Here is a 23,874-nt window from a genome sequence, read left to right on the forward strand (position 1 = left end):
AAAATGTCTTTATTTCATTAACAATTCTGGGTTGACAATTCAATTTCCTTATGAAGATATAATTTCACTACCTTTTGCTCTCACTATTGTTTCAATGTCTATCTTGACTCTAGTTGTTATGTCTAAGAAGAGGTTTCTTTAAATTGATCCAGCTTGATGTTCTTTGGGCTGTGTGTCATTTCCAAATTCTTGTAGTCATTAGATCTTTGAATATTGTGTCTCCTCCATTTTCTCCACTATTTTAACCTCTGACACTCTTTTAATTGCATTCCACAGGTTTTTTTTTTTTTTTTTACCTGTTCTCTCTTATATTCTTTTCATTTTTCTATGCTAAAAGCTATGTAATTTTATCTCCAATTCTCCTTGGATACCCAGATCCAGAGATACTCTGAAGGTATAGCACCCCTAGGGTTAGCTTCCTGTTCTAGATTTGTACTCGTATTTTTTTCCTGGCCTCATAGGATTTCCCTTTCATTGTTATAGTCATCCATTCTTTTAAAAGGTATGTTAAAATATCTTATCATTTTTAGATGTTTTATAATGGAAATTTTGGAATTTGTAGGCTGTTGTATTGTCAAAATAGACCCTCTAGCTCTTTTTTCTTTAAAGAATTTATTTTGTAGAGAATTTTGTAATCTAAAAACAATTCATGAGAAGAATACAGTAAGTGCTGAGGACAAGATGAGAGGAATCAGAACACAGAACACAAGGGAGGAGGCAATTACAATTGTCCAGATGAGAGAAAAAGGCCAAAATATGGGCAGAAGTACACAATAAATAAACTAAAGAAATAAAAAGGGGAAAGGCAGTAATGTTAACTGAGCACCTATATCCAGTGCTCTGAGCATTGGGCTAGCATTTAAAATGTACACTATATTTGATCTAAACAATCCTTAGTTTAGGTATTATTGCCTCTTTTCACATTAATGTCTTCTAAGCTACACTTGCAGTCCTAAAGGTAGAGTAAGCTACTGAGAAGGCTACCTGCCTAAGGATTTCAGAGCTACTGTATAGGGCAATTCAGCCAGGGAAATGTATTCTAAGGCTACACTGAGAAGGAGAAACTGTGCAGGTGGTAATCTTTTATAAATGATCAAGCCTGCTACTCCAGTGAGATAAATATAATGGATAGGGAAAGGAGAAGTCCAGACAGGAGGAGGATACAAATACAAAGTATATTCTCTAATATCACTGAACTCAGGGACTTTCAAAGGCATTCTTGCTCATGGCTATGAACCTCAGAACTGAGGCATGATCCCTGCATCTGCCCTCTCAGATGTGACCAGCCCAAAATTTCTGTGGAGTACTAACTCTCATAGCAATAATAATTACAGCTGTGGTAATAGCACATATTGTTTTAAGCACTGTTCCAAAACTTGATGTGAATTAACTAAAGGTTACAACTTTATGAGGAAGCAATTATTATAATCTCTATTTTACAGATGTGGGATCCAAAATCCCATCTAACCTGCAACACTTGGTTCCCAACAGCACTGGCCACATTTACTCTGGTTTGTATGCAGGGAAAAGACCAGTTAAACCAGACTCAGTATACAATGTCTTGGTTAACTCTGAGATACAGGAGTTATCTTCAAATTATTTATGATCTAAGCATGAACACTGACTAGTCAGGAAAGACACTGTCCAATCAGGACTGAAGGGACACCCATAGTAAATAGTCTGTACAACTGAACCAGTACATATATTCCCTATCAGTCCTGCCTGGGAGAATGTTTCCTGCCCACCATAGGTTAAAATAAGAAAGAAGAAAAGTCAAACAAAACTCTGTGATTATTGTCCTACATCTCACCCATACACACACACACACACACACACACACACACACACACACACACACAAATACACATTTCTGTAAAAGAGAAATTGACCGTTGTTCCAAAGATAGGTGATACTGGAACTATTATGAAATCTTCAATATTAGAAACCAGCTCTTGTTAATGTTCTTATCTTACCTTCATTATACAGTTGAAGAAGTCTTTTTGGAAATATAAAGTAACAATATCTTGGCTTCAATTATTGCCACTGGTCTTTGTAAAATAGTTAAATTACCTGGGACCAAAAGCACAGGTTGTCACCATTATTTCATAAAGAGGAAGGAATCAGAAAATGTTCCCGAGCAATAAAATATTAAGTAAAGATCGATACTGAATATATGCCAGAAAATAAACCTATGTATTTTTTGCAGTCTACCAAAAGGTATAGGCTTCATGTAAAAGTTTATATTTGCATGCTATACTCTGCAACTTTAATTTTTTTCTGAACCAAACTGGGAAGAAATTGTGGCTAGGATCTTAGTGTCCCAATTTTTCTATTTTATTCAAAAAGGAATGATTTTTTTCCTAGATCAAAATAGATTAATCCTGCTTCTGGCCGCTGTGGGGAATAAACTTAGGAACTCCCTGAGTTTTCACCGATGGGTTAACAAGGCATAAAGAATTAGAAAGCCATAGGATGTACACACCCAAGTTTGGGTAAACAAGAGTAGGTAAATAAAATTAGGTAAATGGGGCAAAGGCCCCCAGTATAGGTAAAGCCAGGCAAAGGTCCCAGTGTAGGACAAAGGTATAAGAATAGGGAAATCTCAGGATGAAAACATCCAAGATGAGGTAAACAAGATTAGGTATTCAGGGCAGAAATGCCCCCAATTTAGTACAATAGCAGAAAGCTGCTTTCGTAGGAAGGAAGGACCAAATTAGGTAAAGAGGTAAATAGGACTATAGACCTCTGCAGGGCAAAATTGCCCAGGGGGAGCTAATTAGCAAAAGAAAGGTACCTTGTTGACCCTGAGGTAGCATGCTCCTTCTTGTCCCCTAGGCCAGTTTAGGGAAGCAGAAGTGTTGCCTCATGTTTCCTGTAAACAACCCTTCACCTGGCACCAGAATCTTGTTTTGTATTGACCCAAACTCCTAACACCACATATATTCAAACCCCCCTTTCCCTTATGCCCATGAGTTAATGTTCACAATTTGATTGTCTCTTTCTGCACGCCCATCACCATGTTTGTAAGCTTCTGATCCTAATAAAAATGGAGCAAGGACCCTTACTCGGGGCTCTTGTCTCCTCCCAGACATTAGCTTCTCTCGCATTTTTAATCCTGTCTCCCACTTTCTTGCTGCACAAGACAGAACTCCAGACCCAGAGTCTATGACAGGCCATTTCGTACTTTAGATTCCCTAATCCACAACTTTTTGCTTTTATTCAAGTTTAATATCAGAAAGACTTAATATGTATGGAAAGGCATAGTATGTACATTGCCTATTTTTTTCTTTTAATACTCTAACCTTTCTTTCCTGTCTGTTGGCTTGAAAAGCATTCTTCTACTGCCCCAATAAAATGACAAAAATACCATCTTCCCCAAAGAGTAGAGGTCAGTAAGAACATTAATGAGAAATAATTCTTGAGTAAGGCCTGAAGGCTAACATTTTTGGTCCTACCAGGTTTGAACAAAGGGAAACGTGAGAATGTGATGGTTCTATGCACATTATCTTCAATTTCCTTACTTTAATGAAGAAATGCATTTAAAATATAAGGTAATACCACTGGTGGCATTCCAAAATAAATCCTTGCTGAACTTGGAAACAAAGATGTACTCAGCAAAGCTCTTCTATACTAGTACAATTGGGATACATTTATATTAGATTTGTAAAAAGCACAAGACATTTTTAAAGGTGCTTTATTTCTCTAGTGACAGCATCTGAAAATTAGGCAAAATTCTTAAAGTATTTTCTTTACAGAATAAAGAGGTATGCTACCTTGGTAGCAGGCAGACTCATAAATTCTACACCACTGAGGGCTGAAAGTACAGCATACGGTGAGGGGAGGGGGAATGCCTTCTGTAGCTGATTTGCAAAGGACTTAGATTCATAAATGACAGCCCTACAAAACATTAAAGAATTGAAGGGTGATCTTTGTATATTTACCCCTAATTTTCTTTCATAAACATCCTCAGGCACCACCATAATTACTATTAAATCTTTATAGAGTGTAAAGGTCAGGGGAGGTCACCCAAAATGTGCCACTTTGGTGTATCAATTATTTTCAATAAAAGTTACTTAAGAAAGAACCAATGCAAAAAGAACACTCTAAACCCTCCCTCCTTTGTCTCCAGAAAACAAGATATAAATCTCTCATGTGAAAGGCACCCTTCTTGTACCAGGGAGTAAAGATATCCTTATCACCAGAGATACAAAATTTAGAGCAGAGAAGGCTATATTAACAACCCATGTTACTTTTTACTAATTTACTACCCCAGCCCAATTCTATTTAGCATTCCTTATTAACTGAAGCTCCCAAAGTTAAGTTTTCTTTGTTGTGTCAATCTATCACAGATTTATTGTCTATTTGTCTAAAAAGTATAAAACCTGTCTACGTTGGTCATTTCTTCAATTATAGGACTTCTGGAATAGGAATTATAGTCCTATAATTTCTTCAATTATAGGACTTCTGTAATAAAACTTTGGTTTTTTCTCCCGTTAATGTCTCATGTCAATTTACTTCTTAGTCAAGAAGGACCCTGATGGGCACAAGAAAAATGATTTCTTCATTCCCTACAGTAGGCATAGTGGCAAGATAAAATTCTACTTGATATTTGCTCCAAAGATTCTGCAGCTTTCAGATCTTGGGACATCTTATGTATAGCCTATAAAAATTTAAGGTTTCTTACCATGGTAGCTTCCAGGAATCTATCTGCAGAGTCCAATGGAGCAAGAGTGGTAAGAATATATTTTCCCTTTCTCTAAATTTAGATTAGGAGGAAAAAGTACTGTGGAATTGGTTCCTTAGGCTTAGTGACTCTTGGTAAAAAATTGGTAGAATGCTCTTGGTTTTACTGATCCATTTCTTTCTAGAGATGGTCATTGTCTTGTCTGTGTCTTTTGTGTTGTTTGTTACATATAGGTATTACAACAGGGCAGAACACAGGGACTGGCTCTATAAGCCTGCTGTTGGAGCCTGGCTTACAGACTTAGTTCATGGCTTTCATCAAACTAGCATCTGCTTTAGGGAGCCCCTCCCTAAAGAATGTGGTGAAAACCTCAAGACAAGGGAAAGTAACCTGGCTATGTGTGCATACATGACATTCCTCACAATTCTGTAATGCAGACTGCCCATTTAGACTGTATGTTACCATATACGGGAGACAAAGGAGCAAGAACTGTACAAAAGGCAACCCACCCACACCCCACCCTGCTGTTCTCAGGGCTCAGCCTTTTGGGGTCTTAGCCCACTGAGCCTGTGCTGGCATGAATAAAGCTGCATCCTGGAAAGAAAAGCCCTGCTTGGTGTCCCAACTCTCTGTGTGTTTTTTCCTGCTACATTTCTTGGGGGCTTGGGTCTGGGATTCGGAGATGGTGCATTTCTACCTCCTTTTTCACAGGGGTGGGAACCTCGGAGTGCTAGGAGAAGTGACCAGTGGACCACTTGATCTGTAGGAGAACTAGCTCCTCCCAGTGTGCTGGGGTGAGGACCCCAGATGCACAACAGAACCTGGTGAGGCCCAGAAACCAGCTCAGGGAGCGCTGTCTACCAGGCTGGTAAGAACCAGGGTTTGTTTTGGTAGACCTATTCCTGAGAGGCTGAAGGGGAGCCTGACCACCTCCCAGAGTTGCCCAAGTGGTTCCACAAGGAATGAAACTGCAACTCTAAGGCGCTGGGCACTGGGCGGCAGGGTAGAGTCACTGTGTGACTGTGTGTGAATGAGACAGCAGAATGGGCTGTTCAATGGGCTGAAGCGAGCGGTGAGTCTTGATCCGTGGTTACATGGTGACCTCATATGGCTTAGGGCGGCATCAAATTTCCTCGGGAGTCTATCCAGGTCAGGGCTTGATATGAAATCTGACAATGCTAAGAGGAGACTGAAATATCTCCAAGAGGAGAGCAGCTGGAAACGGACAAAGTGAGCATGCGTCCTCTCCAAATTAGATCCTTCCCCCTTTTTCCTCTCTTGTACATTAAAGTTGTCCTTTAGGGGGAGGAAATGGGTAGAAAGCAGAGTAAACCAACTCCCCTAGAGTGTATGTTGAGGAATTTCAAAAAGGGATATTCAGGAGATTAGGGTGTGAAATGAACCCCTGGAAAGCTCCGGACATGCTGTGAAATTGATTGGCCATTGTTCAGGATGGGCTGGCCCTCTAAGTGCTCACTTAATAAGGAACTAGCTGGCCGAGTATTCAGGGTTGTTGTGGGGGATCCAGATCACCTTGACCAATTTCCTTATATTGACTGTTGGCAAGACCTGGTCCTACTCAGCCACCTTGGCTAAAAGTCTGTATTGAAGAGAACTTCTAAACTTATGACAGCTAATGACACAGCTTCCTCCAAATGCCAGCCAAAAACTGAAAAACCCGTACTGTCAGTAGAGTCTGAGAGGATCCCACCACCATATGCCCCACTGTATCCTTCACTGCCACCTGTGCCTCCAGCTTCCCCGGCTGCTGAAACCCCACTGGATTCTGGCCCTAGACCCAAGGCCTTACCATTTCTACCACCTCTCCAGATGTGACTGGCTTGCCTGGACCATCGGTCCTAACCCCTACAGGAAGGCAACTAGAAGATCAGGACAGCAGAGATAGACCCCCCCCCCGCCCCGCCCCGCCCCGCAGCAACACCAGGGAGCCCTACAGATGCCACTGAAGGAATCTAGGGGACCTGTCTGTTATTATCAGGAAGGCCAGATCCAAGAAGGCCAGCATGTTTTTGTCTACCAACCCGTTACCACTACGGACCTCCTAAATTGGAAGCACCATACTCCCTCCTATACGGAGAAGCCCCAAGCTAAGATTGAACTAATGCAGTCCATAATTGAACTAATGCAGTCCATAATTCAAAACCATAGACCTACCTGGATGGACTGCCACCAATGCCTCCTGATCCACTTCGACACAGAGGAACATCACCGAATAATGCAGGCAGCCCTAAAATGGACAGGTAAGAATGTCCTGGATGGGACACTAGGCACCCAGCCTTATGCTCAGGCTCACTTTCCTGGGGAGGAACCCAAATAGGACCCAAATGACCCAAGTTTAGATGGAGGGCTCGCAAAGACTGAACAGTATCAAGAAGCCCTTCTAAGTGACATGAAGGAAGGGGAGAAAAAGGCCATAAACGTGAGTAAAACATCAGAAGTGCTCCAGGGACCCAAGGAGAGCCTGAGCTGGTTCTATGAGAGGCTATGTGAGGCATTTTGTCTCTCCACAACTTTTGATCCAGAGGCACCTGTTAACCAGCTGATGGTCAATGCAGCTTTTGTAGGTCAGGCCCAAGGGAACATCCAGCAGAAGCTGTAAAAGCTAGAGGCCGGCATGAATGTCAGTCAGTTGCTGGTAGTAGCAACTAAGGAATTTGTCAACAGTGGTCAGACGTCACCGAGGGAAGAATGATGGAAGATGCAGAAAAGGGCAGACTTGTTAGCTGCTGCCTTAGTGGAGTGGTTGGAATGCTCCCGGAGAGGTGCCCCACAGGGATGAGGCTGGGGCCCAAAGGGGGCCAGTGGGGAGGATTATCTTACCCAGGATCAAAGTTAGGATGGAACCAGTGTGTGCACTGTCATCAGGAGGGCCACTGGAAAAATGAGTGCCCCTGCAGCTGGGTAATTCTCAGCAGGGGCCCAAGAAAAAAGAAACAGGCCATGTGGTTCAGAGCAGATATCAACTAGCATCATGGCCTAATGGGGCCCCAGAAAGTGATTCTGTGGGGCTAGCCACCACAGAGGACTATGAGGAAGACTAGGACTGACTGGACTCTACTTTGTTAGGCCCCCAAGAGCCTATGTCTGAATGAATGTGGAGGGGTGACCCATCGACTTCATGGTAGATACTGGGGTGGAACACATAAGGGTGACCCAACCCATGGGCCCCCCTCACAGAGACAAGTCACCACTGTGGGGGCCACAGGCAGTTGGATACGCCATCCCTTCCTGCTGTCTTTAAGATGCAATTTAGGCGGGCGTGAAGTCATTAATGAATTCCTGTACCTCCCTGACTGCCCCATGGCTTTAATGGGCTGGGACCTGTTGGGAAAGGTTCAGGCCCAGATAACTTTCAACTCCTATGGACAAGCTGCTCTGACCCTATGATAGCGGGAAGTGAAGATTATAACTCTCACGATTCCCATGGGAAAGAAAGGCACCTCTACAGTCTCATGGAGGAGACTTGGCAAAACCCCTTTATGAGGCCACAAAGTGGGGGAGAGCAGGAACCTCTATTATGGGAGCAAATACAGCAAAGAGACTTTGAAGAGTCAAACAGGTCCTTGCCAACTCACCTGGTCTGGGGCTCCCAGACATGTCTAAGCCCTTCTTCTCATATGTTCATGAAAGTACTGGCATTGCAGTGGGAGTCCTAACCCAGATGTTGGGATAGAGGCATAACTCAGTGGCATATCTCTCCAAGCAGCTTGACTCTGTTGTCCAAGGCTGGACACCCTACCTATAGGCACTTGCAGCCATGGCCCTCTTAGTGTCTGAGGCTGACAAGTTAACTATGGGACAAGAATTAGCAGTCCAAGTGTCACATTCAGGAATTGACATTAATGGAGTACAAGGGATAATTCTGGCTAACCGACGCCCACATGATCAGGTATCAGAGAATGCTATGTGAGAACCCGCACATTCACCTAAAAGTAGTGTAGACCCTAAACTCTGCAACCCTACTGCCTGTGGGTCCAGGTCAACCAGATCGTGACTGCATCAAAGTCATGGATTAGGTGTTCTCCACCCAACCAGACTTGAGGGATCATCCCCTCAAGGACCCTGACACTGAGTATTTAACTAAAGGTAGCAGTTTTGTGAAAGAGGGAGAATGCAGGGTACTCTGTAGTGACACTGAATTCTATCATTGAGGCCAAACCCCTGCCAAAGGGGACTTCGGCACAAAAATGCAGAGCTCATTGCGCTAACACGAACCCTCCAACTGGCGGCAGGGATACATGTTACTATATACGCAGACTCTATGTCTTCACCACTCTCCACATACACAGGCTTTATATAAAGAGAAGGGTCTAATAAACTCAGAAGGAAAAGACATAAAGTATGGTAAGGAAATCCTTGAACTCTTAGATGCTGTGTGGGCCCCTAAAAGACTGGCAGTCATGCATTGTCAGGGACATCAAAGGGGAGACACCACAGCCGCATGGGGAAACCATAAGGCAGACCTAGAGGCAAAGGTTTTGGCCTCCAAAGTAACAGTGGAATCAATGGTTTTAACTGCTGCACTGTTCCCTAGTCCTCTGGCAGAATGGGACCCTAATTACTCACACCATGAGAGTACCTCGTTTAAGACTGAAAATGGAAGCTACCTCCCAGTTGGATGGTGGAAATTTGAAGACAGCTGAGTAGCAATTCCTGAGGCCCTGGTTCCAGCTTTTGTCAAGGAGTTTGATCAGGAAAGCCATATTGGCCGGACAGCTCTCAAGGTTACCTTGAACTGACATGTCTACATCCCTTGACTCTCCAGCATAACCTGAGCAGTATGTGAGCAATGTGAAACATGCACCCAGAATAACCCAACTTAGGGAACCAAGGCTTCCCCTGGGGTGCAGAGTGTCAGGGGAGCCTTGTTTGAAAATATGATGATGAACTTCACAGAGCTTCCCCAGGACTGAGGCCATATATATCTGTTGGTCTTCATGTGCACTTTCTTAGGCTGGGTGGATGTATTCCCTACTCACACAGAAAAGGTACATGAACTGGCCCGACTTCTTCTTCAAACGAAATCATTCCTTCATTTGTGAAACTATCACTATGGGATCAGATAATAGGCCAGCATTTGTGGCTGAGGTGATGCAGCTGGTGGCAAAGGGGTTAAAGATCACCTGGAAGTTACATATGGCATACTGACCCCAGAGCTCTGGGAAGGTACAACAAATGAATCAAACCCTGAAGCTGCAATTAAGTAAACTATGTTAGGAAACCCATCTACATTGGGACCAGGTGTTGCCAATTGTTTTGTTAAGAATCAATCCTACTAAGCAGACAAGGTTCCCCCCTTATGAAATTCTTCATGGGTGCCCTCCCCTCCATTATCAAGTCATGGGGGGGTGGTGATCTAAATGAGACAGGTAATCTAACCCTAAGGCAACAGATGTGGGCCCTTGGCTCTACCCTAACCACCTGACACCACTGGGTGTAAGGAAGCGATTACCTGTGAGTCTGACCACAGATGCTCACCCCTTTAAACCAGTGGATGCTGTATGGGTGAAGGAATGGGATGTATAACCCCTAAAACCCCTCTGGAGGAGTCTGTTCACTGTCATTTTGTCCACCTCTACTGCAGTAAAGGTAGCTGAGGTGGGTCCCTGGATTCACCACAGCAGAGTGAAGCCAGCATCTCAAAACTTGGGAGTGCATTCCTAATTCATCAACGCCATGCAAACTGACCATACAAAAGAAGCAAGCTGCAACTCCAGAGGCTCTGGGAGACTGCAGCCCTGCTTCAGTCACTCCAGAAGCTGACTAATCTATGCATGACAGAGCCTGAGGAATCGATGGTCCGATGGAACAAATAGACTGTTCTTATTTTTTATATCTATTTCCTTACTGTGATGCACTGTCACCCCATGTGTCTTGCAGTCATTGTGATTCTTGCTCTACTTTTCACCATAGGATTGGCAGAGGTTGCCCCAGTCAGCTGAGAGTGTGGTGAGAGTTTTCTGTTAGCACTTACCTTCCTTTTATGGACAGGATGCTTTGTTGGTATTGGTTGCTTCTAATCTAGACCCTTCTGTGGACCTAGATTCCTCATCATATGACCCATGTATTTGTATGACCAGGTCAGGCCAGGGAGTCACGTGGATCTTACTATACCATACTCACTTTTCATGCCAAGGAAAAGTCTTGGGGACCTGCAGACACAATAAGACCTATCTGCTAATGGGAGAGTCAATACACTTGCTTTGACCCCCAATACTCCCCCAGTGAAGACTGGTTAGAAGTCCGATCCTACCAAGAGGGTAGGGCCTTGGTCAGCTGGACACAAATTACTAACCCACAATGATTGGTGTCAATGTTACCTGACGTTATGTGAGGTTATAGGTATTGGCCCAGAGGCATCTGTCATGTGAAAAAAGTGGGTACTTGTCACAGAGGGTCCAAGGGCTCTTGATGCACTATGCGGAGGCTTAGATTGGGAGCTGGAATACCAATGCAATGACAAATACATGTGTGAGGAAAACAGTTTATGTGCCTATACACCTGAGATTTTATGCCCCAGCTGGAGCTGTGTTTCATGGGCTACTTGGAAAAAAGAAGGCACAACAGCACTCCTTCAGAAGGGGACTGCTACATCAGGTTGTCGATCAAAAGTCTGTAACCCTGTTAATTTTACCATAGTTAACCCAGGAGATTCCAAATGGCAGTGGGGCACCTGAGTTGGCATCTGGATTCATGGGTGAGGCAGAGACCCAGGGACTGTGTTACATTTCAAGAGAGTCACTACCGCCCATCCAACCATGTCCCATCAAGTCTTCTACTCCTTCAGTGAAGAAATAAGAAGTAGCCCCCTTCCCACTTCAGTCACAGAAAGGAACTTGTTTCTAGCCCTAGCAAAGACTATGGCCCAGACTCTCAAGATCTCTTCCTGCTATGTATGCAGGGGAACGAACATGGGGGATCGATGGCCATGGGGGGTAGAGAATTAGATCACTGCGAACCTTATAATGAAACAGAATACCCCAGTCCTACTACTGGGATTTGGCTCCTCAAAACCTCAATTATTGGGAAAAACTGCCTTGTCTGATGGGGAAAAAAGTTCAGCATCTCTGTTGGAAGCTTAATGGGCCCAGGCTAAAGATTTTATAACTCAACCGCCTGGGAAACCCAATGGTGGGGGACCCCAGATCTCCTAGAACTAGATCCCCACCCTTATCTAACTTTTCTCATCTTGGGACACTGTCAACACAGCCATTGAGTGGCAGGCCCTGGGTGGACTACACTGGGTATGTGGAAGGACAGCCTATACAGTACTTCCCTCAGGCTGGTCAGGTCATGTGTGCTGGGAACTATTTGTCCATATTTCTTCCTGCTTCCACTTGCCAGAGGGACGATTTGGGAGTCCAAGTGTATGGGGACAGGGAGATTCAAAGGAAATGATGTGCCCTACAAACTGGCAATTGGAAAAATGATGAATGGCCTCCTGAGCGTATAACCCAGTATTATGGCCCTGCCACCTGGGCAGAGGATGGGTCCTGGGGCTACCGTGCTCCCATTTACATGCTAAACCACATAATCAGATTGCAAGCAGTTGTAAAAAGTATAACCAATGAAACTGCCAGAGCTCTTAACTTACTATCCAAGAGAAAACCAAAATGCTCAATGTTTTCACCAAAATCACTTGGCCTTAGATTAATTGCTTGCTTCTGGGGGAGGAGTTTTTGGAAAGTTTAACCTGAGCAACTGCTGCCTACAGATAGATGATGAAGGAAAAGTCATAGAGGAGATTACAGATTGAATGAGAAAGGTTGCTCAGGTCCTAGTCCAGACCTGGAAAGGTCGGGACCCTGAGGAGTTATTTGGAGAATGGTTTTCAACTCTCAGGGAATTCAAACCCTCATAGGTATTACCCTCTTGATTTTGGGAGCTTGTTTAATCCTACCTTGCCTAGCACCCCTGGTTATATGGTCTGTCTCTAACCTCATTGAGGTAATGGTCGAAAGGACAACAGCCACACATGTGATGATGTTATGGAAATCTAAACCTCTAAACCAAGATGATGCTTTTTGACCCAAAAAAGAATCAAAGGGGAGAATGTAGTAGAGCCCCTCCCTAAGGAATGTGGTGAAAACCTCAAGACAAGGGAAGGCAACCTGGCTATGTGCGCATGCGTGACATTCCTCACAACTCTGTAACACAGACCGCCCATTCAGACTGTATGTTACCAAATATGGGAGACAAAGGAGCAAAAATTGCACAAAAGGCACCCACCCCTCCAGCTTTTCTCAGGGCTCAGCCTTTTGGGTCTTAGTCCACTGAGCCCGTGCTGGCACGAATAAAGCTGCATCCTGGAAAGAAAAGCTTCGGTGTCCTGACTCTGTGTGTGTCTCCCTGCTAAAGTTTAAGTCAAGCTCTGCTGAGAGTTAATGTGCACATGAGGTAAAGACTACTGTTAAGAGACATCCTAGAATCCAAACCCATAAAAGCTCTTAAAGCACTTGCCACATAAGTCAAAGACTCCTATGCTAGGATAAACTGGTCATGACATAGGTAGATTCATAGTAGGTTACTCTTCAGCCTCAAGAAAAACTTCCATGCAATGAGTTACACTGTCAAGGGACATACAATTCCCAACCCCATGGTACATCACTTCTAGGTATTAGTTTAGCTCTGAGAGACCCAAGGCTTAGCTAAAGCTGCTAATATGCAAATAAAAAAAAAAAAACCTGAATGAGGTTTTTTCCTTTCGTCTTGTTCTAAGAGCTTGACTTTCTGACCAAATGAAAATATTCTTTCAGGTCTCCTCTATCCAGAGGATGCCCTTACTAGGCAGTATCCTGAGGGTTAGTTTTGAGAAGGAAAACTGGTAAAAAGCAGATAAAAAGGGGCAACCAGCTGTCTGAGGCCGGATACTCCCCTTGAATGCTTTTGGCTTCTGCAATCTTACTTGCCAGGAACCAGAAGCCAGACTGTACTAAGCCCCGCCCAACCTGGAAGCACAAATGTGTATGTGTAAAAGACCAGTAAAACCCAAGCTGGATGCTCAGTCTTTGGAGGGGACTCTGCTGGGCCGGCACTGGTGCGAAACAATGTCTTTTCTGATTCCCCCAAGTGCACGCTGCTTGTCCCTTTCTGGGTGCTGAGTATTTGCTCTAACAGTTTAAATAGACTGGGGATCCAAGACAGGCAGTTAGAAGCAGCATTCTCTGTAGAGCCATGCCAGCTCTCTAGGGAGTTCATCATAAGAGGTCCCATCTCTTAAGGGAATTATGTCATCTCAACCTTTGTTGTTTGTTAGTGCTCAAAAAAAAAAAAAAAATCCATTAAAGTAGCACCTGCCCAGTGACTATGGGTCTATTACTGCAGACAACTTACGTTTGTGGGAGACAGGAAACGCCATACACACCATCATTCTTACTGCCTCTACAACAAAAGTCTTTGCTTTCTTAGACTACTTTTGGGAGTAAACATTTGGATCATGGAGGTTGTATGACCTATGCCTTCTCCAAAGCTGCCTCTTGTGTTCATACTCTAAGCATGGAAAGTTCCTTCTGAGTCTTTTCAAAAAAAGGCTTATTGGTTTGGTATTATTAAAATTAATAAAATCCTATTTGTCAGTAGTCAAACAATGGATCCTTTAAATTGTCTATGTTAGGAAGAAAAAAAATTATATATAGAGAGCTCTCGATTGTATTATTAGTATGATGGCTAGCCTAAGGGACTCCTTGGACAAAACAAACAAACAGAAATTAGACTTAAGACGAAAATTAACGCCCATATCCAGTGTAAATTTCCTGTTTTAAAACTGGCTCTATCTGCCTCTTTTAACTTCCCTTCCCTACAAAATTTGCAGAGTACTCTTGCCTAATCTCTAGATTCAACCTCTTGGGAAAATGAATAAAGTATTACACCATAAAATGGCAGAGGGGACGAAAACAAGCTCTGGTCTCTAGCTTGGAGACCCCTCTTCTGGGTTCTTCTTGCCCTGTTTGCTGCGCGTGAAAACCTGCCACAGATATGGAAGCTGACAACTATAAATTACCCTCCGCACTTGCATTCGGCACTCAGATCTTTGGAGAAACGGTCTCCTCTGAGCCTGCCGGTGTTAAATAAATCTCTAATCCACCAAGGTCTCTGAGTGCCGCTTGGTTCTTCCGCCAGTGTTCCAGGCTGGTTCCATAACAAAACTATATAGGCTATTCTTGTAAATGCTGAAAGCCACAAAGTGAATTTGGCAGAAGTACATGGTACAGACAAAAGGGCTTGGTTTACTATATCAACTTCTGCTGTTAGGAAAAAATCTGTAATAAGACGGCCAACAGGACTGATAAGGGAATTCCAGTCCTAGTCAGAAGACTACCATTCTGGGATTTCCTTCCTACCCTGCTTGCCACAGGCACCAAATTACTACTAATAAGGGGTGTGGAAGTAACAGACTATAAATTGTCCCATCTGTTTATGCTCTGGGCTCAGATCTCTGGAGAATGATCTCTGGGCCCACCAGTGTAAAATAAACCTCCTTCCTTCCAAGATCTCCAAGTGCTGCTTGGTTCTTCTGCGGGGTGATCCAGACCAGTTTCTGTAACACTGCCAGTTTCAGATATTCCTCTGCAATAGCCTTGGCAGATATATCCTAGGACCTGACCCTATCTTTGCAAAGAATTCATGTCCCCTGAACAGCAGCAAATCTTTTAAATTTATAAAGCCATTTTCCCTCTACTTACAGAAGATTCTACCAAATTTATAGAAAAATTAAAAAGGTTAGTGACTATTTACAAACCCACTCCCAGACAACTAGATAGGCTGCTGAGGGGAATTCTTACATCCCATGATTATATTGTGGTCCTGAGGCAGGCCAGACAGTCCTTATCTTCATCCTCCCCCTCTCCCCAACTAGCCCTTCACAAAGTAAAGGAATGACCATAATTTCTTTTAGATCCTCTTGATGAGGGAACATAAGGCAACTGACACCCAGCAAACACCCCACCCCTAGCAGGTGGGAAGTATGTGACATCCCTCAGGCACTCCTGGCTGCCCAAGAACAAAGGAAAGGAAAGAAAACAAATGGTTAAGTGATACAGATCACAAGACCTGAGTCTCCATCAGTTTACAAATATCTTAGTAAATTATAAGAAAAAAGCAATCTTATTAATAGCCTAACCTCCAGAAACCTTTGGAGGCCCACATCACCCTCCCCTCCATAGTAATGTGGGGAACAAAGGCAAGAAGGAAAAGGCAGGTAGAATTAAATTTCTTCATGACCTGCAGCCCACTGACAAACACTTGAGGCAAATACAAACTATAACATTTCTCCAGGAACCCCCTATTGTCATAATGTTAATGCCTTATTAGAGGGGAAACAACCTTAGCTGGACAATAGGAAGGCCCCTGGCATCTTCTGAGTCCTCTTTAACATATCAAACTCTTTTTGGAGGCCTTCCTTTTGCCTTTACCTTGCCCAACTCCACAGTCTATAGCAGGTCAGGTCATTCTTCACAACCCAAACACAACTCTTTCTGCCCAAGGGTGGGTCCTGGTGCTTTAATAAAATCACTTTTTTTTTTTTTTTTGCACCAAAGACATCTCAAGCATCCTTTCTTGGCCAACAGCTCAGGACCCCCACTACTCCAAAACCCCATCACTCTTACAAATGATCTGGAAAAGGCCAATATTCAGGGACTAATAGAAGACAATGTTAAATTGTGTATTCAGAAAGAAGACTTTTGTTAAACTGCTTGATACAGACTTTACAAAGGCATAAATCTTTTGATTCCCATTTTAGTTAAAAGTCTCCCTGATATAATGAAAAAAACAAGTTTAATTTAAAAAGACAGGTCAATGCCTTGACATTCAGGCTATAATTCAGTTCTTTGGGGGAATGGAAACAACTGTATCTATCTTGCACATCTCTGCAAAATCAGAAACACAACTCTGAAAACAGTTGAAGCCTGCCTATCTTTACCAATTTCCAAGCTTCACCTATTCCTCTCAAAGTGCTTACAGATATTATAAAGGATCAGGATACTGGAACAAAATTGTCCTATACTTAAAAAAAAAGGAAGATAGACTTTAAATAGCAATTGCCCCAAAACTCTTGAAAAAAGAAAACATAAAACTTTCATTCTTTTCCTGTCTCTTTTATCATGTCTTTGAAATGCAAACACAACCCACAATTGCCTGAGACTGAAGGAAAAAAAAGCCAGAGGGTGAGGGGATGGGGGGGTGGGGAGGTGGGAATTAGAGGAAGGGGGAAAAGAATCCATTTTAAAATAAAAACTGCTGAAAGGGCTCTTGTGCTCAGAGGCTACAGTACCTTTGATAAAAGGACATGTTCCAAAAAGTCCACCCTGGACTTTCTTGAGAATATTTTCTCTGTGCTTTTGTGGTATAAATTTTCTACCTCCATCTTCTATAGGACTTAAAAGCCATTCTTTGAAATACATACTTAAAGGAGAATTTTCTCATCAAAAGAGAAAGAGAGGAAAAAAAAAAGATGTTTGGAATGAAGCCTATAACGTCCCCTCCACAAATATTTTTAAAAACAAAAGCTATAAGATTTTTGTTTGTATCTGTCTACATGTTTGTATATATATAATATACATATATATAATATACATATATATATATTATTGCAAATGTGAGATAATTTTTCTGCCTCCAAACAGTATTGCTAAAATTTATTTGTAAAAGAGCTCTATTTAGTTGGCTTGAAGGCAAGGCAAGTGCTTATACAGACTGGACATTCTACAACTCTCAGGAATGACAGAAACTAAACCAGATGTTTTTCAAGTTTATTTAATATTCAATATTAAAGCTAATTCAAGGTTTAATTAAAGCAGACATGTCTTCAAAGTTATCAGAATTAACACTAACTTTTATTCTACCTGAATTTACTTAAACTCAAGTTGTTATCATCTGTTAGAAAATGTATTAAAAAATAATAATAACAGCTTGGGAAGATCACTGACCTTGATGTCTCTTGAAGTTTTTATGGCTAATCTAAGCATAGTTGTTAAGAGTAAGTAAATTGAAGAGCTGTAAATAAGAAAAAAATTTATAGGTAAATTATTATTTTCCCCAAATCTCTTTGGTAACCTGAAACCTTTAAGTTTTGCTAAGTTAGGTGATGAGTTCGGTTGAATTCACTGAATATTTCAGTCATTTACAAATAAGAAAATACTAACCATAGGTTTATAGGTTTGCATATTTTTGGTTTCTTAATTACAGAGAAACTAAAAATAAATTTGCGTGTTAGTAAACATCTTTTGTGCTTTATTAATAGACTGTACTATGAAAAAACACATTTTTAGAAACTGTAAAATGAATTCATAAATTTACCAATCTAAAACAATGTTGGTGCAACAGTTCACAATTATTTATCACCTAGGTTTCACTAGAAATTAAAGTTTCTGAGAGTTAAGAATTCTAATTAATATGTATGTATGGATAACACTGAGGCAGGGAAGCTGAAGGGACTCCAATCACTTAGAAAGAACATCTCTGCTGTTTTTCTGTGAGGCCCCATTTATTCATGTTCTATATTTTGCCCCAGAGTAAGCCAGAGAAGCTATGTTCCCATTTCAAGGGGGAAACAAGAAAGTTAATTGTTACTCTAAGTTTTGTCCTAGGCCAGAAACACCTAATAACATCTAGGAAGAGGCAGATCTTGAACATGTTCCAGAACTAGCTTCAAACATACATGGGCTGACGCTGGCCTCAATACACCTACCTTTGGTAACTTACGGAATGACACCTATTGTTCACCTGACATTTGCCTTTGATGGGATCCTACCATGGGTCTCTAGGCCCCTTTCCAGTATAAACTCCTGACCCCAAGCACTGATGAGTCTCATTGTCCTTTCCTTTTTGAGTCTCCCAGATACTCCATCTGCTATTCTCTGTTACTCACACTATTCAGTAAATTCTGTTTTCACATTATCCGGTTTGCATTTGATTTCTATCTTGAGCAAAGCCAAACACCTTCTTGGCTGATCCTGCCAGGCCCCCCTCTGGGTCCTTGAACCCATCCTCCTTGTATCAAAGATGACAAAAAAAAAAAAAAAAGAAAGAATAAAAGAAAAGAAAAACATCTCTGTATGAAATGAAAAGTAAAGTGTAGGTTTTTGGCAAGAAAAGTATGAAAAAATAGAAATACATTTTCATTGAAGAAAAAGAAAATAACTGTCCTGAAGTGAGGCTAGTTATTTAAAGCAAGAAAACTCAGGACAAAATCTGAATGCAAAAAAGAAAGCTGTAAAAGATTTACAGAAAAAGAACCTTTGGAAAGAACTGTTTTTAAGTTTTTACTTATTTAATTTGAGCGAGGGAGTCATGGGTGAGGGGCAGAGAGAGAGAGAGAGAGAGGAAGAAAGAAAATCCCAAGCAGGTTCCACACTGTCAGTGTGGAGTCCAGTGAGGAGTTGGAACCCATGAACTGTGAGATCATGATCTGAACTGAGATCAAGAGTCGAAAGCTCAACTGAATGAGTCACCCAGGAGCCCCTGGAAATAAATTTTTATGAATGTGGTTAGCACCGGCTAAGATGAAAATAAACTTATTCAAGAATGAGTTTTAATATCTAAAGTACACTGGTACAGAATTAGAATTTGCTTTTTCTCTCTGTAAAAAGGAAGAAGTTTTTTTAGATTATTAGTTTGCTTTTTATAAAAAATTATAAAATTTTCTTTACCTAAATGTTATCTGCCTAGAAAAACAAAGACTCTATGTTTAGTCTTTATCAAGTCTTTGATTATTCAGGAAAACAGAATCTTTTTAATATTAAAAGAGCTATGTTTTGCTCACAACCATGTAACCTTCTGTATCTGCCTTTAAAACCCTGTATTGTAACTTCAGTTAAATGGGAAATTATTGTTTCATAATGATCTGTGATCTTAATTAATAAAATGTTCAATCTTTGGATGTTTTTGGACAAACTTCCCCAAGTCAAATTCTAAAATGAAGCCTTCTGACCACAATCTAACCATTCCATAAGGTCCCTGGAAGATTTTAAAGGATGTGCTCTCTTCATAAAAGAGATATTAAACTTTTAATTAGGTTTATTTGTTATGTTAAATTACATGGGAAGCATTGCCAAATAAGTGTTACCAAACCCTCTTAAGTTATATTTGTGCAGATATATGTTATTAAAATAAGGGTTCTAAAAATTACATAAAACTACTAGAAATCTGATTTGCCCTGGTACGTTATTGTCTTGAAGTATCATGTGTTGCACATCACAGAAATAACCAAATTTCCTTGTTAATTATAATAAACTCTAATCTGATCTTTAACCATGGCCATTTTTAAGTCTTTTATAATTTACAACAGTTATGCCTTGACTCAGATATGTTTATAAAAGCTTTCTGCAAATGTATTTCATCTTCATTGAGACTCAAGGAAAGAACTCTAAGTACAGGTTTCTGATAACCTTACAATCATAAAACTGACACTAGGTAACAATTTCTGGAACTAGTAGAACTGGATTCAAGCAAAAGTAGAATAACATGGGGCTGAATGAATTGAGGAGGATGGTTATAATTTCTATAATATTTTTTGAAACACTGCTGATTTTAATGTTTTATTTTTCCAGATTTTAGGAAAGCTTTTCTCTTAAAGTAACTATGACTTAGAGCAGTTTGATAAAATACATCTGTGTGAATAAACTGAAACATGTATCTTTTTCTCCCTCCCAGATCCCTCCAGAAGTCAAAGATTCTTAGCATTCTTGTTGTTTCATGACAACATATTTATTTGCCCAAGTTCAAGAAGAACCTGTTCTCTTTGTAACAGGACACAATTGGAAAGAAACATTGGTTATATTATCAAGGCCTTGATTGGAACTTCATATTTGAGGGAGATAATGTTTAAACTCAAGATGTGACCAAACAGGTTTAAGGAACTAAGGTTTACTCTATGGAGCCAATAAAGCCCCTTGGAAAAACAGTCTGATACTTTGCTTATAGGGTTCCCAAGCAGCCTTACCAGGTGAGTAAAGGTTACTTCCTGGCAGGTGTAAGAACCTCAAGATACTTTGAGGATCTTGAGAAGAGAGTTATTAACCCAGATCTATAAGTATAACAAGGCTAAGTCTTATGGCAAGTATTTTGCTTAGTTTCTGGCCTAAAGAAGTTGTTAACAATTTAATATTTAGATTTCTTATAAAAACTTCCAGCAGAGCAGATTTAAAAGCGTCTATATGCCTATATGACTAATTGCTCCTACTGCACTTAAGTAAATAACCAGGAAATGTTTTTTTTTTTAACTCGACTTATTTTGCAAACTAGTATTAATTTGACTATCTGTGGAAAAATGAGGGTGATACAGAACAAACAAAATTATATTTCAATAACACTTTTGTGGATATTAGATTCTAATACCATTCATTATAAACTTGCCGGAAGCCAAGCTATCCAACCAGCCTGATGGCAGGGCCTGGGCGGTGGACGGATCAGGACTGCAGGGCAGCCCACCGACAGTGAAGCTTCTTGTACTCCCGCTTTTATGTAATTTGGCCTTAATAAAAGTACCTGGGGAATTGTCTGTTGGGGAGTTGACCTCGACAGGCCCCCTGGGAAAAGAACTATTGGGGAAAGAAATAAGGTTCCACAAGGAAATTGTGTGGCCTTACATTTAGCCCTTGCCACCCCTTATAAAGACTCCTCTATCTAAAGGAAGGATAGCCCCATACATTTGCCAGCGAAGGAAGGAACAAATGGATTTGAAAGCCCCACTCTGGCAACACAGGAGTGTATCTATGGGCACAAGTTACTCCAACCCCTAGGCCCACTCGGCCCCCAGGAGGCATTCAGATGATGACTGAACCTAGTCAGTTAAGGTACAGAATGGTTCATTAGTTCCTAGGTGCATTGTCTCTCTGAGAATGCATAAGGTGTGGGTTCCTAAGGCCCTCTTGGTCCCCTCCTGGCACCTCGGACCCAGGTGAATGATTTTGTTCCTCAAACCACAAATGGTTTGTGGAAACAACTAAGAGGTCATGTCCCTGTAACTATTCCACTTGAGGTGTTGAGAGATAGATGACCTTTCATGAAAACAAATGCTCTATAGATTATAGATAAACGTAGATACATAATGAAAATAACGTAACAAATTAATAAATAAGGAAAGAGCAGGATGGAACATTATGAGAAAATAACCATGTTATTCCTTAAAGGGTGATTACACATAGGAACATTTTTTAGAATTAGGTAATGCCAGAAAAAGTAGGTGACGCACACTACAAGGAAATTGCTAACAAATATAATGCCACGTTTGCCACAATAAAGCAGCCAGTCCAAAACACTGCTGTTGTCTGTGTCCATTTTTATTTTTGTTTTATTTTATTTTCACTTTTTTGCCGACGCTGTTCATCCTTTGGGAACCCCTGGACCTGCTGGAGCTGGACTCCAGCATAAACTGGACTAGTTTGGAGGCTACAACTCTCCAAAATAACATTAAAAAAAATTTCCCTCATCCTTTTGACTTGGAATCATTTGATTACTAAAACTGCCCTTCCTCCTGAGGTCCTACAACTGATTATGAACAACTTCATAGCAATCAATACAATATCTCATATAGACAATCTTCATGCCTGCTTCTCTATGGGTCACTCAAATAGATCACTAAAGACACATGAATTACAAAACAAGAAAATCTGTCAGACTGCCACTACTTGCCCTCACTCTATCTAATAATGCTTTAAGCCTGACATCTAGAAATACTCTTGATTAGCTACCCTCAAAACTTAAAAACTAGTTTATAATTTGATCTATCATAAATCATTGTTTTTCTTTTGTTTCCATGCCTCTTATTTATTACCTGAGTTTTTAACCTTTAGGCCTAAGTTTGAGAACATACCTACATCACCACTTTCTGAAATGAGTTTAACTGAACTGACTTATTCTCAGAACTAGGAGACTGGTTCAATAAGACAGAACAATCTACCAGCTCAACTTTTAATGTGTGAAACTTCTAGGGAACTTCAGGCATCAAGGGAAGCCTGCCCAAAATGTGCCACTTTGGTATATTATTTTCAATAAAAGCAACTTGAGAAACAACCAATGCAAAACAAAAACAAAACAAAACAAAAAGCTCTGATCCCCCCTCCTACCATATACACTTTTTCTATAGAGAGCAAGAAATAAATCTCTCATGTGAAAGATACCATCCCTGTACCATGAGGTAAAGAGACATCTTTATCACCAGAGATAGAAATCTTAGAGATGAGAAAACTGTATAAACCATGCTTGTTGCTTTTTATTTATTTTTTTATGAAAAAAAAATTAAAAAAAAAAAATTTTTTTTTTTCAACGTTTATTTATTTTTGGGACAGAGAGAGACAGAACATGAACGGGCAAGGGGCAGAGAGAGAGGGAGACACAGAATCGGAAACAGGCTCCAGGCTCTGAGCCATCAGCCCAGAGCCCGACGCGGGGCTCGACTCACGGACTGCGAGATCGTGACCTGGCTGAAGTCGGACGCTTAACCGACTGCGCCACCCAGGCGCCCCCCCAAAAAAATTTTTTTTAACATTTATTCATTTTTGAGAGACAGAGACAGAGCATGAGTGGGAGATGGGCAGAGAGAGAGGGAGACATAGAATCTGAAGCAGGCTCCAGGCTCTGAGCTGTCAGCACAGAGCCCAACGTGGGCCTTGAACTCACAGATGGTGAGATCATGACCTGAGCTGAAGTCGAATGCTTAATCGACTGAGCCACCCAGGTGCACGTACCCTTGTTGTTTTTTACTGATTTACTTCCCCAGCCCAAATTCTGATTAGTTTTCCTTACTAATTGAAGCTCCCAAAATTCAGTTTTCTCTGTCCTATTGATTGCGCACGGGTTATAGTCTCTTCATCTAAAAAGTATAAAAACTGCCTGCCTTGGTTATTTCTTTAGGTATCAATTTCATTTTCAGGCTTCTTTGTGCATGTAATAAAACATTGCGTTTGGTTTCCTGTTAATCTGTCTCATGTCAACTTAATTCTTAGTTCAGTTTAAAAGAACCCTGAAGGGCAAAGAAAAATTCTTCCTCCTTACTTCCTCCAGGAGTAACTCAGATACTTTTAGATTACTACTTGAAGCAATGGAATGGAAGCTCTACATAACAAAAGTTACCTTTGGGAGATGAGTCACACAATATTAAGCTGCTGACAGTATCCCCAGGTTTATAACAGAGTGGTAGAAATAAAATAGTACTATTACTAACTTATATT

The 23,874-nt window shown here is 41.2% G+C and overlaps 1 protein-coding gene across 24 annotated transcripts in view; it reads right to left on the bottom strand.

Annotated features, from left to right (window-relative positions):
- Window positions 1–23,874, bottom strand: part of PSD3 (pleckstrin and Sec7 domain containing 3) — a 785,560-nt gene that overhangs the window by 118,340 nt on the left and 643,346 nt on the right. The window contains exon 17 of one of the 24 annotated variants that reach the window (XM_045055446.1): window positions 17,632–17,698. The exons of the other annotated variants lie outside the window; for them this stretch is intronic. Within the exon in view, the coding sequence (XP_044911381.1) occupies window positions 17,676–17,698 (23 nt within the window). The 3' untranslated portion in view covers window positions 17,632–17,675. The remainder of the gene's footprint in view (window positions 1–17,631; window positions 17,699–23,874) is intronic. 24 annotated transcript variants of the gene reach the window in all.

This window comes from Felis catus, chromosome B1 (genome assembly GCF_018350175.1).
Source record: "Felis catus isolate Fca126 chromosome B1, F.catus_Fca126_mat1.0, whole genome shotgun sequence".
Lineage (NCBI taxonomy): Eukaryota > Metazoa > Chordata > Mammalia > Carnivora > Felidae > Felis > Felis catus.